The 17600-nt window shown below is 43.2% G+C and overlaps 1 protein-coding gene across 2 annotated transcripts; it reads right to left on the bottom strand.

Moving 5' to 3' along the window:
* Positions 1–88: 88 nt before the first annotated feature.
* NAGK (N-acetylglucosamine kinase) lies at positions 89–17372 on the bottom strand. Of its 2 annotated transcripts, none has more exons than XM_085848211.1 (10): positions 17244–17372; positions 14251–14335; positions 12504–12602; positions 10253–10394; positions 7055–7165; positions 6817–6929; positions 6585–6672; positions 6291–6388; positions 4117–4195; positions 89–775 (listed from the first exon to the last, which is right to left on the bottom strand). In XM_085848211.1, exons 1-10 carry the CDS (start codon positions 17270–17272, stop codon positions 579–581), a joined length of 1041 nt encoding a protein of 346 aa, XP_085704337.1. In that variant the 5' UTR covers positions 17273–17372; the 3' UTR covers positions 89–578. The 2 variants fall into 2 exon arrangements, with proteins under 2 accessions (XP_085704337.1, XP_085704336.1); XM_085848210.1 differs by lacking the exon at positions 17244–17372 and adding an exon at positions 16773–16818.
* Positions 17373–17600: the final 228 nt, after the last annotated feature.

The following is a 17600-nucleotide window of genomic DNA, read 5'->3' as shown; positions in this document are numbered from 1 at the left end:
ATTTTCTTATTGTAAAATCAACAGTATTCATAATTTAAGCTGCAGAGCTTATTTACTCGTTTGTTATCGAGCAACCGATGAAAACAGCTTTCCGACATGGAGAGAATCCAATCAATTTATATTTTGTTGACAGATTTTGTAGCCAGCTATTGGCATTCATTAGACTGATAAATAATTAGATAAGAACCCGCAATAAAAAGTGATTAGGACCAAACAGGAGGTCCCCCCCCCCCACCCCACACACAAAACAACAATAGGTCTTATAAAGGAACAATCATTTAAAACCTCACCTGAAAATCTGTAATTATTCTCAACGACAAGTTATAGAACATTGAACAAAACCATTATATTTGATCTAATAATGAAACTTAAAATTAAGAACATATAAAATACCACAAAATAATCCTTCACTGGCAAATAGAATAAAACATTTTCAAATGCTCAACACCACAAAACCTGCATTGCCAACCGAGTCATTAGCAGATCGCCAAGCAATGGGAAATTATATATTTTAAAATCTTGAAAGTTCCAGAACCGTGTTCGCATGGGCGGAGCAGTACAATGCAACTGTAGAAGGGCTAGGACGCAGAAAATGTGTGGCTGAAAAAGGCCTCCGTGTAGGTGTTGTAGTCGAGGGGCAGATGGAAGCCGGCCTCTCGGGCACCGAGACTAGCCCCACCGTAAGCAGAACTCTGTTTCAGGCGCAGCAGCGTTATGGAGGACAGGCAACGTGTAGTGCAGGATTTGCGGCCTAAATCGAGCACTTCCAAGAATCCTGAAAATATAGTGCAAGAAAATTACCCCCGTGTGGGGGTGACGGTCATCTCTATAATACTACAAGTTCTCAATGTTCAGTTATGACGAAGACTACTGCACTGTGCAGTCGAGCTGCGCAGTTCTACTGCGCAGTTTGGTTAAAAATGACTCGACATTTTGGCACGCGCACACGAAATTATATTTTGCAAATAAATGCCGACGTTTACGTTTCGGGTTTTGAAACTTTTGCACCTTCGGCGGAAAATGTACAAATATAAAAGGCTAAAAATGTGTTTTATATTTATATTTCATTTCTCCTTCCTTCCTTCTTTGCGAATCGCATCGGCGTTTTTGGCCATCTTCCAGATCACGTGACGATCAAACAGGAAGGAAATTCAAAAATCTGTCCGGTTAGATAAAAGATAATATTTTGTACTATCATAATCAATAAACAGTTTCCGAATATCTTGTAGAATGGCAGACTCGATAGGTTTTGAAAATGGCGATTTTTATAACTTACGTGACCTCGTCCCTGACAAAAGTTATATCGCTGTGCAACACTCATAGACCTCTACCCACATACTAAGTTTCATCAAGATCGGAAAGAAAAATTGTTGACGAACGTACGGACGGACCGACATTTGGTCCGGCTTTATTAGGTCATCTCGGTAGAGATGACCGAAAAAAGCAATTTCAGGATGGCTTGGAGTTTATTACAGCAACATACGAGTTGTAAATAAATTAATATTGGACCAGGATTCGATTATGAATGTTTCCCTGGTTGCATCATTCCTGAAGCGTGGCTCTTTTTTTTTTTTGTATACCTTGTCGAGGCTCATATGAGAGCTCTGCAGCTGATGCAGTGCCCCTGCTCATTCGTGCAGGAATTTGGAATGGGTCCTGAGTGCAGGCTATAACTTGCCTTCTCTTCATTGAAGGACACCATGGGATATTTAACAAAACACAAGTTTAATGTCCATTTGAGGGACGACACAGTCATTGATGCGAAGCCCTGCCAATGAGGCATCAGGATGACAGTTTATTGTCAGGTTCAGATTTGAACCCAAACTCGACAGCCCAAAGGCCAAGCATTACCTCTGCACCATCCTGACTGACAAATATAAAGAGCAAATGACATTTGCATTTAAACATAACATTATGCCACCCCCACCCCCAACTTCTTCAAAAGCTAAATAATGTATACCGGATCGGATCTGTTTTGTCGAACTGTTGTCACTTATTCCCTGTCATTCGTATCGTGAATCCGTTCCCGTGTCTTCTTGAACATACTTGCTTGGTCCTGTTCAGTCATTATGAGTTTGTGTTTGTCTCGGCCTCAGCTAGGCCACATGCTCAGGGGTCTTTAGCTTTACATGTTATTTCCATCCTTCACTCCTTTGTTTCCTCTCTTCATGCTTAGCATTTATCATTGTCTTTTTCAACTCAAACTTGTCAAAAAAATGAGCAAAACAACATTAAAACTCTGGTAATGGTATATTCCCAGCCCTCTTAGAAAAGACAAACCAGGAAAAGACAAACTTGTATTAAACTTCTGTTCTTCCTCTGCCGTTCTGACCATGTTCTTATCAAAGCCTACATCTCTGGCAGTTGTTAGAGAGGGACCTCTCTGCAGAATTTGACTTGAATAGCCCACACATTTCTTTTTATTCACACAGCCCTCTCAAAAAAAAGAATTGGACTGCCATCTCCACTGCACCTGATATTAGTTCAACATAGAAATACTTTCAGCAAAGCCTACTCTCTTTCACAAATCAATTTATCCCATCTCATTTGCAGCTATCCTATCCACCCTCTCAACCCAGGTACACCAAAACATGTGGTGAGACAGCGCCAGTCAAGCAGCTTACTTTCTCAAAGTGGAAGGTAACTTTATGTCACTCTAAGCTCACAAAAAGTGCGTGTCCTTCAATAGGCAAGCCAGAGAACATCTTGGTAATCACAAGGCTGAACTCTCTAACTAATCTTTCTCAAAGTCCAAGTGGAACCATGTCAAGTCTGTCTCTGTTGCATTGTTCCCTTCACCTCAAATGGTCTCACCATAGACTCTGCTCGAGAAGGGGCAGAATGTCTCAACAAAGTGTTTGTCTTCAAATCTCGTACACCCAAACTTTCGTACACCCAGCTCCAATCTACCTCAGTCATCTAGCATCAATCTCATTCACAAAAAGAAGAAACACTGATATTCTCAAATACAGGTCAATCAGTTTACTTGCAATTATAAAGTCATGGAATACATTTTTTCTGCTGAGGTGAAGTGTTTCTTATTTTTTGTTTGTTTGTTTTAAAGGATGGTATTTGACCATCAGTTTGGATCCTGTCCCAGTCATTCAACAATGGAAAGGCTACTGCTTCTCTCTCAGCCATGGTCAGAAGTTCTAACTCTCAAACAAGAGGTTAGGACCACCTCCCATGACAGAAAACTTGATAGGCATTCAACAAATTTTGATGGAAAAACTTGATAGGCATTCCACAAATTCTGGCATCCTGTTCTGCTTTCCAAGCTCACTGCCTGTGGCATGACGATGTAGCAAAGCTGGCCTTCAAAACCAGCCACAGACTGGGCATCCTCCATCATTCCATGTCATTCCTTGAAAAATCAGAACGACTCAGCCAACAAGCCCTTTGTGTGTAGCTCAATGGAGACTGCCCTTCCCTATCAGCTGGTGTTCCCACTTTACATTTGTCTTTCCTGGATTCTGGAGAACCTAAAGCTCTCAACATTATTGGCAACCCCTGCAATGACGGAGAAACGCATGGCATATTGCTCCCATATCATAGAAAGATTGGCAGCCTTTGTTTTTTGGAGTCTGATGGTGTTAGTTTTCACTGCCTTTCTTCTAGTCTTGTTTTCCCTGCTCTCTCAGCCTTCCAAAAAAAACTCCCTAGATCCTCGAAGATGCATGTGTTCTTCCAGAACCCCCTTCCTGGTTTAATTCCCAAAATCCAAGCTAACCTGTTTGCAGAACTGCCTTCTGAAGGTAATTCAATCTCACCTTTTGAATGAGTGCTTATACTTTTGAAACAATTTTCTCATTAAACGATTAGTTCATTTGCAAAGTAAACATTTGGATCAATGCAAGGTGAACATACTGCCATAAAGGTGATGTTCAACAAGGTTCAGGTGAGATTGGTGAGAAACTGAGGGTGCAGTGTTGCTCTTTGGGCAGGATGCCATTTCCGACCCAATGCATATTTCGTGCAGAGCACAACAATGTTTAAACCAGTTTTATGTACAACTTGCATGAAGGAACATTGAATTACAGAATGTGAACAAATAAAATAATTAAGCAAGGCAAAGGAGTCGATTATTTGGAAGAAGTTGCAGAATATTAACCATACCTTCTCGCATGAGATCCCAGCTTTTCCAAACAGAGCCAACGCACACTATAGGAAGGCCTAGCTTTCCATCAAGTAGGTCCTGAAAAAGGAATGGGATTTACAAGGAATCTGGTGTAATTAGGCAAGGACATCTATTAAGTAAACAAGGCACACCAAATCAAGTAATAGCTGATAGATAAAAGCTCAGGTTTGACATTTTTTGACCACAGAGTGGTCTTCATCGAGGACCTAAAGTCCCAATTTGACTCGTGCTTCATTGCAAAACTTGTCCAACAGTTTTAAAAGGCTTTGAATCACCATTTTTGTGCATTATAAATAAAATCTTTAAGATGTCATCTTGGATTACATGAAAAGGGTGGTCAACCCTAATATATCCCTATAAAGGTCAAGACCATGGACGTGAATTAAAGGTACATCAGACGAAAAAGGAAAGTAAATGTGTGGCTGTAATCCATCGACATTTTTGTCCAGCATTAATAGAAATTTTAATGGGTTGACTGGATGGCCTAGAGGTACACACACTCACCTCAAAGCTGTCCAGCCTGGGTTTGATTCCCGACCCAGCTATAAGCTGCAGCCTGGTGTTTCACAGGCAGGGCGATTCATCAATGTGTGGGCCGTCCTTCGGATGGACGTCAAACAGGATTCCCATCTGCCGGCATACAATGTTGGACTTCAAAGATCCCACAGTGTCTTCGCAAGGAGTAGGCGAGCTATCGCCGGCACCGTGGCCAAATTCCAAATTCCTGCCCAAACTAGTCAAACATCAGGCCTGGCCAGCTGATTCGTGAAGACTCAGGCCAATCTTCCCCCGGCCGACCGCACAATAAAAGGTGGATTAATAATGGGCATTAAAAAGAAGATTAACAGAAATTTCAATCGATGCTTGACTGCGCACTCTCAAACCACCTCTTAAATTTCAACACTTCGGCCGAGCTGCCTAGGTTACACCTTAGGCGACTTGTAGAAGCTTATATGTAACTTTGATAATGTCTGCATTTAGGAAACGAAGATTGTAATGACTATTTGTCTGGGATGTGTATAATTGGCGTGAAGTAATCTCCCGGGGCACTATGGGGACCAGAAAAGGCCAACTTTATGACGTCGCTTTTCTCTCCACACTCAACGGGAAAATTTCCTCATACCCATGGATGCGAATCAATGGGATTTGTCTGTGCTCCATTCTTCATATTTTGAGCATCAAAGCAAGGAGCACATAACGTTTTTGAAGTCTTTGGTACGACTCGGCCAGGATCGGAATCGAACCACCGACCAGCCAGACTCAAAACAGATTTTCCAACAATTATGCCACCAAGTCTGGTGCAAGGGCAAGTGCCTGACAGTGTTTTGATACAAGTTTTGACCTGCACTGAAACTTTGTCGACATCCATTCTGTTGAAAACCATGTGCATGAAGTACAACCGAATTAGCACCTTTCTGAACTCATAAGCAATTGTTTCTCAGAGTAAATGAAACGCATTGGCGTCATTCATTGCAAAGATAGAGGCACTGCAGTAGTTGTAAACAATATCGTGAAAGTGAATGTGCCATTAAAGTAGAAAACTATGATTGGATTTCTCGTGAAATAAGGCAGCACAAGCTCTGCTGGTGGGCTGCGTAGTCTCGTGACTCAGCGGACATGACCGATGATGGGCTTGCATCCAAGATAGATATATCTGCTATCCACTGTGTTGGATGTGGACCTTAGAATGTCTTGTTCGCTAAAGCAGAGGCTGCATTTATGGTTTAGTGTGGTAGCAACTTCCTGGTACATTACTTTATGGAAGAAGACGAGCTCCCACTAGCCTGCTCTACCAGCTGTGTTGCTGTTCCTCATCCACTATTTCACCAGATATTACATCTATTCACAAGCTGTACAACTCCATGACACATGCATTTCCTTGCCATTATTAAGACTATGAGAGATGTTACCAAAGGATGTGCAAAAAAAATTCTTAAAATTCAATGAAGGCTTCCAAAAATTGTCATAGCCTTGGCCAATATACTTTACACTTGATGAGAAGATTGTGTCGACTGTAGAGTAACAAATGGTCTGTTTATTCCTCAGTAAATGTATATTGTTTACATAGCCACGCCAATGTTTTCCAAGTACCACTTACACTTAAACTTTAAAACTTAAACGAGCTATGGGCTGACACAGGAAAGAAATGCACCTGCTCTGCCTTGGGAAGCAAGGCCACGATGTGACGAGCCAACATGCAACCAGCTTGCTGAAACACGCTGAGGCACAGTGCATCTCCTTCATTTGCACCTGTGTAAATGCATGAAAATATTTACAAGATTGAACTTATTTCATCGGAAAGAGACGATTTAAAAATATTGGACAATTTTGAGGTCACTGCTTTTGACAGCAAGTATGCGATTATAATCATTTCAACTTGAGGAAACAGATTGGATTATTATACAAGCAAAAGACAAAACAAAGACAAGAACTTAAAAGTACTTGCCTTCAGCGAGCTCTTGGCAGAAACCTGCAAACTTTGACTTCTCAAAATTGGTGTACAGGTGAGGCAGGAGGTCAATGCAAGATGGCACCTATATGTGGAAAAGAAAGCTGTGAGAAACAAAAGCAAGTTTGGGAAGAGTAGTTGTGGGAAGTGAGCAGCTGATAAAACATGGGGAACGAAATTCATGCAGGGAGCTCTCGTGACGTCAGACCATCTCGTGTGTATCCTGCACCTTAAAGTAATCGTGCATGGCGTTTTGGACGTAGCTGATGTCATGTGGAGATGATGTGAAGTTGTCTAGGTAATCAAACACAGTCTTGAGGGCCAAATGTGAGATCCAGTATGCTGCATGACAAGAATCAGTGCAACGACAAAGTCACATGTATTCGTGATACTGTTATGATGTATGAAATCACATCCTTGGTGCAATTACAGGGGATGACCTGCCCACCGAAGATTTGTGACCTTACCTGAACCTTCATCGCCCATTATGTGGCCCCAGCCTCCGCATGAATGCTGCGTGCCATCCACTTTGAGTAGCTTGCAGTTTGATCCTGTCCCTGATATCAGGACAATACCGCCTGATGTGAAGACAGCGATGTTACCCAAATATTTTTGTGACTGAAGATCAAAAAACACATTTTGAATCGTGTCCCTTTGCAATGGTAGCTTGGGAGACTTTCCAATGCATTACCCAAAAGGAAATGCAAGAGGATGAGAATTGAAAAAAAAAGAAAAAAAACAAAGTTTTAATCAAAGTAGAAGCAAAACGTATAGTTTAAGAAATAAATTCTTTGGACATAATTTTCTCCGAAACCGCTCAACAACAACAAAAAAATTGAAATAAAATACAAATAAAATTGTTTATTTCAATTCCAGATATTGCAACAACATGTCAAATTTTATGTGGGTTTAAATCATGAAAAAATAAGAAAAGAAGAAATGGATCATTGTTAAAAAAACAAAAAAAAGAACATTCGTAAAAATAAATAAATAACTAAAAGGTAAGAGATTTAAAGACAAAAAAAACAAAAAAAATACATATACACACGACCAGCATTGAGTTACTTCAGCTAGTACAATCCTGATAACATCGATCCACTTTGAAATGAAAACATGAATCGAGTAAAGTAAAGCATCTTGTTAAAACGGTTTGTTCAGGGAACTTGGCAGTCCATCTGAGGATCCTTGTGGAGCTATTAATGGGGAATTTTTTTGACAAATTAATTTGTTGGTTTTCAAGTTTTTTTTCCCCCCAAGAATGCAATGCAAAGTGATTTTCTGCATTCTTCCAGAAGAGGAAGTGAATAATGAGACAAAACTTGTGGGTAACTTGTGTATTTGGATCCCAATAGTAGGCGAAGAGCACGTTTTTGAAATCTTTCAATGTGAAAATTTTCCTGTTTTGCAAGTGGTCCACTCCAGACAATTGCTGCATATTCGGTAAGAGAACGAATATTACTTTTGAAAACAGTACGCAAATCTTGGGGCGGTAAGCCATGATGTTTCAAAAGATGCAACAAGTGAAGTTTACCATTTCGACGTTTCTCAATATCCTCTACTTGAGCTTCCCACTTTAAATCAATTTGAATATAAACACCTAAAACTTTTGCCGTGCATACATTATGCAGTTGATGGTTTCCAATGCAAACAATTGGCTCATTTGGAGGATCTCAGATAAATGAAATATCCATTTTTACACATTCTGCAGGGTTTAACTCATATTATTGCATTGAGATCATTTCAAATGGTTATTGGTTGCTAATTGTATATTCGTAGGCTGGTGTGAACCAGAGTCAAATCCATCTACATATTTAAATGTATACAGGTCAGACAATAGTGCATCATTGATCGTCGCTAAAAAAAAAAAAAAAACTAGACGGGCACTCGGTAGAGCGCATACCTCCACCACGTAATGGCTGATCCACGAGAACATATCGGGCTCAATAACTTTTTGAAATATCATACTTTATATATCGTTTTTGGCCATATCTCTCAATGGTGAAGAATCTCTTTAAGAGATTAATAATTATCATTTCCAGATCCCGATTCAGATCTTCATCAAAATCAAACCAATTTGTCACGCACCCAACGTGTCCACCAAGTTTCATCCGAATCCGTCCACAACTTTTTGAGATATCGTGGTACATACGAGTTTAGCCCCATCTCTCAATGGTGAAGAATCACTTAAAAAAAAACATTCCAGTCGTTGGATCCGGATCCAGATCTTCACCAAAACCTAATCATTTCGTCCTTGTCACACACCCAACCTGTCCACAAAATTTCATCCATATCCGTCCACAACTTTATGAAATATCCTGCACACAGACAGACAGAAAGGGGGTGAAAACAACCTCCTTCACCTTCGGTAGCAGAGATAAAAAAAAAAAAATGAGGCAGGAGAATGAGATGGCTGATCGACTTCAACACAGACTTGTACAGGATGCAGCAAGAAAAAGAATGAGGTGGGAGAATGAGATGGCTGATTCAACACAGACTTGTACAGGATGGTGAGCAACAAAGACTTTGGAGGGTAATGTGTGCACAGCAAACATATACAACAGCATCTGTAATGAATCGGACGAAGTATCTGATAATATCGTCCAAGAGTATACTTGTGGTCCCATGACCTCACCATGCGTGTACTGTTCTGCGAAACATTTCACAAATGAATCAACAGGGGAAGAGGATGGATTTACACTTACAAAGTCCAATTACCTCCACTATGCCATACCTGCTTGACTGCAACAACTTTATCAAGGTAATGATGGAAAATATCACAACTTCCGAAACAATGTCCGAAGTTGCAATTCGGTTTTGCTCCAAACACAGCCACTTCAGATATCCGGGATTTCTAAACAAACTATTTCACATGTGCATGGACATGTATTCACATGTTATGTGAAGTAAATAAATTGTGTACATTACATCATTTCTGGATCTGATGAATTGCCAGCATCCATTTTGGAAGACTCTCCGCGCAACATCGAACTCAAGATGCCCAAATGTCATACGTGTCTGTGCCCATGGGTTTCCCACGGGTGCCCCACTAGTATATGATAATATGCTTGTCACGTCTGTCTGCCTATCACCTAAAATATAGCGAGATGATGGAATCTCATGCGATTGTGAATTAAACATAGTTTCATCGTTATTTGATTTTAATGTTGTATTTTTGCATCACGAAGAAGATAATTAATTTCGGATCATTTATTAACACAATTAGGCCACTCACAATCACTTGAGAGTGGCAATTCCACAGAATTTTCACAGGATATATCTCGCGAGATTGTGAATTGGAAGTTTTTTTTCGACTGTGAATTTTCACCAGGAATAACTTTTATGGAGACCAGCAATTTCCGAGGGACAGCGCGAACTGACTGCCGGCAACCGAAAGACGGCACGACATGCTGACAGGGAACGTCATTGGAAGACTGTTGAAGCCACATTTTACGTTAAGCAGCATTTCCATGGGGACTTGATCGTAATTAATAGTAGTTTATAAACGCTCTCCATTTTAAATGTATGGACTGTACTGTCATTGTCAATGTACGTACTGCATTGAGAGCACATCCATTTGGTGTGAAGACTGCAGCATGTTCTAAAGATTGATCTGCAGAACGTTTGCATTGCACTCGTAATTTGGGGTCCATACCCATCTCACTCACCTCCATCTGTCGCTGTAGCCACGGCACCAATGGCATCTGTAGTGATGGAGTAACAGAAGCTGAGGGAAGGGTAGTGCTTCTTCAATTTCTTCACCAAGGTATGGTTTGTGTCAATCTGCTCTCCTCCACTCAGAGCAAGTCCCTTAAGCAAAGTGAGAGGTCCAGTGCGTGTGTGGCAGAGATGAGAAGTATGTGTGGGGCGGAGGGAGGGGGTTGGGAAGAGTTGAGTCTTGTCAGCTTTCAAATTAACTTCAGTTACAAAGTAAAGTTTTAGATCGAGGGATATCCAAGATTTAAAATAACGTAACCTCAAGCACAACCTGAGGAAGTAATCCATCCATCCATTGGGACCATACTCTGTGCAGAGCGTTGGTGCTGCCGAAGCAGTCTCGTTGGCTATTAGACACAATCCTGGACGGGTCGCCACTCCGACACAGGATACCAGCAAGCTGGTACTCATTTTGCCGACCTCGGAAGGATGACAGGCAGAGTCAACCCCACCTGGTATTAATTCAACAGCTAAGTGCGATTTGAACTCAGGATCGTGGGATCCCAAGCCCACCACCCGAACCATTAAGCTATTCACCAGGTATGAGGAAGTAATGTCAACTCATTAGGCAGATAAATCATTGCACCGAATGCAGGTAAAATGTCTGATTTTCATCCACCTATGTAACCGCTGCACTACAGCGGTAAAAATCCATCATTCTAAAACATGCAACTTGGTGTTCGTTTGTCAGTCAGTCAGTCAGTCAGTCAATCAGTCATTTTGACAGTGATACATTCGGCCATTACTCATTCAATCTCAACCTAACTTGACAAGGGGACTCGGGGTCACACGATGGAAGTTGTAGTGACTTAATTCTCCTCCCACCCACCAAAGGGGGTTTTGCAAATTAGGCAAAATCCATGTTAAGCCAATTGTTAACATAGCCAATTGTGGCATAGCCAATTCGTGTTAACATAGCCAATTGTGGCATTTTTACAAGACCGCTTCAAATAACAAAAATGACCAGAAAGCACCTGAAAATGCAAAGCCTGTCCGCGTCTGCTTTGTATTCGGACTACTTCTTCCGTTTGCAAAACATGACAAAAACAGCTAAAAATAAAAAAAATAAAAAGTATACATGAACAGGAAACAAAGATTATATTAACGCAATTAGGCCACTCACAATCACTATGTGGGAGAAATTACATTCCCAGACCAGGAATCAAACCCAGGTCCGCTAGTAAACTAGCACTACCAGTGCTCTGCCATCTGAGATATCTGGGCGACCCACAGGCTGGACACGCAATTCTCCCACATACAGATGCCACTCTCTTTCTCCTGCTGCTTCTGGGGCACTCGCTGCCAACCATAGGAGCAGCATGGCCTGTCCACGATCATTGCCTTTTTGACCGAATTGAGCGGAAAACTCGGAACAAACCTCGATACGAATCACAACGCCTGTTTTTGGGCCAAACGTCAATCATCTTGGCACCCACCTTGCAGTAGCCTTTCAGAAGTTTAACTGATGCAGGAGGGATTGAACACTACCTATACTTATCTTCACTCGTGAACTGAGAGGATGAAGACTCTCTTCGATCAGTCAAAATTCCGTTTTTGAGGACTTTAACCAGGATCACCGAAATTGAGAAAAATGCTCACTCCATGTTTCCAAACAAAAACCGAATGCTTAATATAACTAAAGCGAAGTCAGTGGTGCGCCATTGCAAATCCCCACATTTCCCACCGAAAGCAAAGTTCAAAGATGGTAAAAAGTTCCACCGGGAATGACCCAATATCTAAATTTTTGTCCCACGTGACCCAAAGTCCCTACCCCCCCCCCCCACCAGGTGCATGAACCGGGGGTCAAACCAAAAAATGGTTACATATTTCATGCGTCCCCCAATGCTGATTGTAAATACAAAGTTTCATTGAAAAAAACGTTTTAAAATGTGCCCATTATTGCATCTTTTGGTATTTGACCTTTTGACCCCACCTCACAGGGTAGGCCCAAAGTACTGCTCTCGCATGTTCTTACCATACGTAGCCGATTAAAACTACTAAGTTTGGTGAATTTCTGCACAACCATTTATGAGGAGACAGCATGATGGAGAGACAGACGAGACACAGACGGACAGAGACAGACCCAATCACAATAGACAGACAAAGACAGACCCAATTACAGACCCCCCCCCCCACGTTTTATTATTTTTTTTTTTTTTTAAAGCAAGGGGATAATTATACCACAGGGTTACTGAAACTTACCAATGACTGTAAAGGCACATCCTTATCATGGCCAGCCTTGATCTTGGCTTCCTCCATCATGTTGTTTATCACCTCTGCACACTTGTCCATCCCTACAAGCTGTTACACAAGCACAGAATTATTTCATTATCCATGAAAGGACAGCTTGTATTCAGTTTTTCTACTGGGAGTTCCACATGAAATGTCATGCATGAGTTTACACATTTATCATCAAAGGCTCAACCGAACAGCTGATGCAGTGCCACCTGTAGCTTCGGGCAGGAATTTTTGTAAGTTCTTCAGGGTGCTGGGAAGAAACATGCAACTCGTCACAAGACCGTACGAAATATCAGTGAAGATACTCGTACCACTCACCATACAGAGGGGAAGTCACAAGCTTTGTTTCATGTTATATTGTTTTTGTCCACAGGTGGTACTTGCAGATGGAAACATGGCTGACCGGAAGCTGACTGTACAGCAGAAAAACAAACTTGTCGAGTGATTCTTTGATGCAAGTTCGATATCCCATGGCCCCAAACTGAAAGTTCGTTCATGGATTTGTACGACAATTTCAGAACAAAGGCAACGTTTACAGACAAAGCAAACAGTTGCCAGGCGACTGTGTGAGCCATTGAAACTGTGCAGGATATTGATCATACGTTGAGCGATAGGACCAGATAAAAATTGTAATCGACTGTTAACAAGGGCAGGTGCGTCAAAAACAACCTGGATAATTACGAGGAATGACTAGAACATGTTTCCATAGAAAATTCATGTCATGCCGAGACCAACAGCACTTTGTAAAGAGAAGCGTCGAACCTTTGGCTGGAGATTTCTGGAGTTGATGGAGGCCGATTCTTCTGTTCTTCATCTAGTATGTATGGTGTTCCGATGAGTCACACTTCCATCTGACCGGCAACGTCAACATCCAGAATGTGAGATTTTGAGTCGTTGAGAACCCCCGCCCCATAGTATCTACCAAACAGCATATTCGTAAATGGTTATTGGTTTGGCGTGGGCTCTCCAGAGTGGAATGGCCCTCCTCTTTTGATGGGAATACCTACTTGGAAATACCACAGACATACAGTTTGTGGAATTGCAACATCAACATTTTCCCAGGAGACACAAACCTGTTCAAAAGAGTGGTGTGCACCCACACCACTGAGAACATCTTGGATTACCTCCATTTCAGGCTCTCTGGCAGGGTCATCTCAAACCGTTTCCATGCACGTTTTGATAAAGGTCTTCCCTGGCTACTGACGAGCCCGGACCTCGGACCTCAATACGCGCGACTTCTTACGGCGGGGTTCCTATCAGAGCGAGTCCGAAAGATGGACCCCAAGAGTGTTGACAACCTGACACTGCGATTCAGGATTGCACGCACCGTATTTGCAAAGATGCTTTTGGAAAAGTTATGGATGCACGTGGACAACGTGTGCAGATGGAGACACGTGCTGTGCCGAATGGCGACGGCGGTCATATCCTTGCATGCAACTGGTCTTGCCTCTCGACAGGAGTACCACCTTTTTGTTTGTCATCAATCGTTGATTATTATTAATACCAAATGTTTCATAATAAAAACAATAAAATCATGGCATTTCATCTGGAACACCATGCACAGAATCTCCAGAAACACATTTTCTGCCAGAGTAATACACATGAAGTACTACGTGGGAAAACACGAACAGTTTGACACAAAAGAAAACCAGGAACAGGAAAGTTTAAACTTGTGGTCCCATCGTGCATGGAGAAGAGTGAATGGGCTTACCCAATGGTTTGTTGAACGTCCCTCAACAGATGCCAGCAGGGAGCCATGTTCAGATAGAATAACCCCCTTGGAACCTGTGCCGCCCCTGGAGGAAGCCGTAAAGTTATTTCCCTTTATTCCCACAATGCCAAAGTAATAAACACGAGCATCGTTCGTCATATATTAATTAAATCATGTAAAACTGTTTATATTCATGCCAGCAGTTTATTTGTAGTTTAACTTTGTCCAATTTATAGTCGACTTGCTCGTTCTTTGACTCCTCAACAATCATAAAGTAAATCACAACTATAAGCTATCCTCCTCCAGGGCAGGATGTCCACTTGAACTGCAGACTTTGTGGTTTTCCTTTGTGGACTGATGTTGCCAATTCCCATCTTGCACTCCTGAGAGGCAGTGGAGTCCATGTTTGTAACAAGAACTGGTATCACACCCACGTTTGATGGGTAATATACAGATGATGCAAAACAAAAGCCAAATGATCACTTTGTGCAAATTGTGAACAAAAGCTAATTATAGTAGCAGTGAACATGTATACTGAGAATCATGGAACAGGTGTGGGGAGGGGGGGGATAGAGAAGGAAAATGAGGAGAGGTTGGGGGAAGGAGGAGAGAGAGGAGGGGTTTGGGGGGGAGGAGGAGAAGAATGAGCAGTTGGGGGAAGAGGAGTTGGGAGGGAGCAGAAGGGGGGTTGGGAGGGAGCAGAATGAGGGATTGGGGAGAACAGAATGAGGAGGAAGAGAAAGAGTTGGGGAAGACAGGGAGGGGTTGGGGAAGAGATGAAGGGGTTCAGGGGGGAAGAGAAGGAGGGGTTCTGGGAGGAAGAGGAGTTTTGAGGGGAAGGGAAGGAGGGGTTTCGGGGGAAGAGAATGAGGGGTTTCGGGGGAAGAGAATGAGGGGTTTCAGGGGGAAGAGAATGAGGGGTTGGGGGGAAGAGAATGAGGGGGTTGGGGGGAAGAGAATGAGGGGTTGGGGGAAGAGAATGAGGGAGTTGGAGGGAAAGAGAATGAGGAAGTTTGGGGGAAAGAGAATGAGGGAGTTTGGGGGAAGAGAATGAGGAGTTGGGGGAAAGAGAATGAGGGGTTGGGGGAAAGAGAATGAGGGGTTGGGGGGAAGAGAATGAGGGAGTTGGGGGGAAGAGAATGAGGGAGTTGGGGGAAGAGAATGAGGGAGTTGGGGGGAAGAGAATGAGGGAGTTGGGGGGAAGAGAATGAGGGAGTTGGGGGGAAGAGAATGAGGGAGTTTGGGTGGAAGAGAATGAGGGAGTTGGGGGGAAGAGAATGAGGGGTTGGGGGAAAGAGAATGAGGGGTTGGGGGAAGAGAATGAGGGGTTGGGGGAAAGAGAATGAGGGGTTGGGGGAAAGAGAATGAGGGGTTGGGGAAGAGAATGAGGGAGTTGGGGGGAGAGAATGAGGGAGTTGGGGGAAGAGAATGAGGGAGTTGGGGGAAGAGAATGAGGGAGTTGGGGGAAGAGAATGAGGGAGTTGGGGGGAAGAGAATGAGGGAGTTGGGGGAAGAGAATGAGGGAGTTGGGGGGAAGAGAATGAGGGAGTTGGGGGGAAGAGAATGAGGGAGTTGGGGGGAAGAGAATGAGGGAGTTGGGGGGAAGAGAATGAGGGAGTTGGGGGAAGAGAATGAGGGAGTTGGGGGAAGAGAATGAGGGAGTTGGGGGGAAGAGAATGAGGAAGTTGGGGGAAGAGAATGAGGGAGTTGGGGGGGAAGAGAATGAGGGAGTTGGGGGGAAGAGAATGAGGGAGTTGGGGGAAGAGAATGAGGGGGTTGGGTGAAGAGAATGAGGGGTTGGGGGGAAGAGAATGAGGGGGTTGGGGTGAAGAGAATGAGGGAGTTGGGGGAAGAGAATGAGGGAGTTGGGGGGAAGAGAATGAGGGAGTTGGGGGAAGAGAATGAGGGAGTTGGGGGAAGAGAATGAGGGAGTTGGGGGGAAGAGAATGAGGGAGTTGGGGGAAGAGAATGAGGGAGTTGGGGGAAGAGAATGAGGGAGTTGGGGGGAAGAGAATGAGGGAGTTGGGGGAAGAGAATGAGGGAGTTGGGGGGAAGAGAATGAGGGAGTTGGGGGAAGAGAATGAGGGAGTTGGGGGAAGAGAATGAGGGGTTGGGGTGAAGAGAATGAGGGGGTTGGGGGAAGAGAATGAGGGAGTTGGGGTGAAGAGAATGAGGGGGTTGGGGGAAGAGAATGAGGGGGTTGGGGTGAAGAGAATGAGGGAGTTGGGTGAAGAGAATGAGGGAGTTGGGGGGGAAGAGAATGAGGGGTTGGGAAAAATGGTTCAAATAAAATGGAACAAAAGGAAAACCGAGGGCCAACGACATCAATGGTATGCACCACAACACAAAGAGAAGGATGTCGTCGTCGAGAGTAAGAATAGGTTCTCAGTAAATGCAGTAAAACTCTTTCGTGTAAATGGAACACCAATGAGGAGGCGGGGGATGAAAACTCCACATGATTATAACTCGCTGAGGCTGAATTGCATTTAAAAAAAAGTGATCCTGGAGTTTGTGAAACTTACAAAGAAGTCCTTAATCCATTGATGTTGAGTAATTTACTGATGTGGACCCGTGACCGGGGTTGTGGACCCGCCGTTTGGTGAGGCATCGCTTCCCCCATCCCTCCTCCCATCCTCCCCTTCCCTCTTCATGTCCCATCAGCTCAGCGACAGGTTGTGTTTGCTAGTTCGTGAGCACGATGCAAAGACCCACATAGCACGGACCAATCATCTCGGATAATGGGCAAGTAAACAAAGGAAAAGGACAGCTCGGTTCATATTGTACATGCTGCAAGTACAAGCTGTGGCGCGTTGTTTATGTGTGACGTGGCCCGCGCACCGGGTGTGGGGCGAGTTACACGGTGTACAGTGGCTTCGACATGTCCGGTGTGCCCGACCGGATTACATACACAGCGGCTCCAATCGACACCAATCGACATGTGTGCGAGAGTTTTCCTAATGTAATTTGAAATATTGAAAATAATTCCGCCTCACCCCTCAATGCCTCCGAACAGACGCGCCATTCCAGCCAAATAGCTTCTTCACACGGCATTTCTCAAAGGATAACCCACGAAACACGTTTATACAATACTTGATAACATTTGTAAACTAAAATGTGAGGTAAGAAACATGTATTATTTTAAAAAACAATTAAAAATCTGAGTGAACAGCGTACGGAGCACTACACCGCTCAACAAACAACCATTGTAATCTGATGAACCCACTCACTCTTCTGGCTGCCTGTGTTGAAGTTCTTTCGAAGGAAACTCTTATTACAATCACAATGGAACGGATTTATATCCTTTCTCAAATATGAATGTTATATTTAATTCGAAACGACAACGATTATGC

Source organism: Eptatretus burgeri, chromosome 12, assembly GCF_056783735.1.
Source record: "Eptatretus burgeri isolate ZD-2024b chromosome 12, Ebu_testis_v1, whole genome shotgun sequence".
NCBI lineage: Eukaryota > Metazoa > Chordata > Myxini > Myxiniformes > Myxinidae > Eptatretus > Eptatretus burgeri.
The sequence above is the reverse complement of the archived record's forward strand: the minus strand, read 5'-3'. Positions and strand labels throughout refer to the sequence as shown.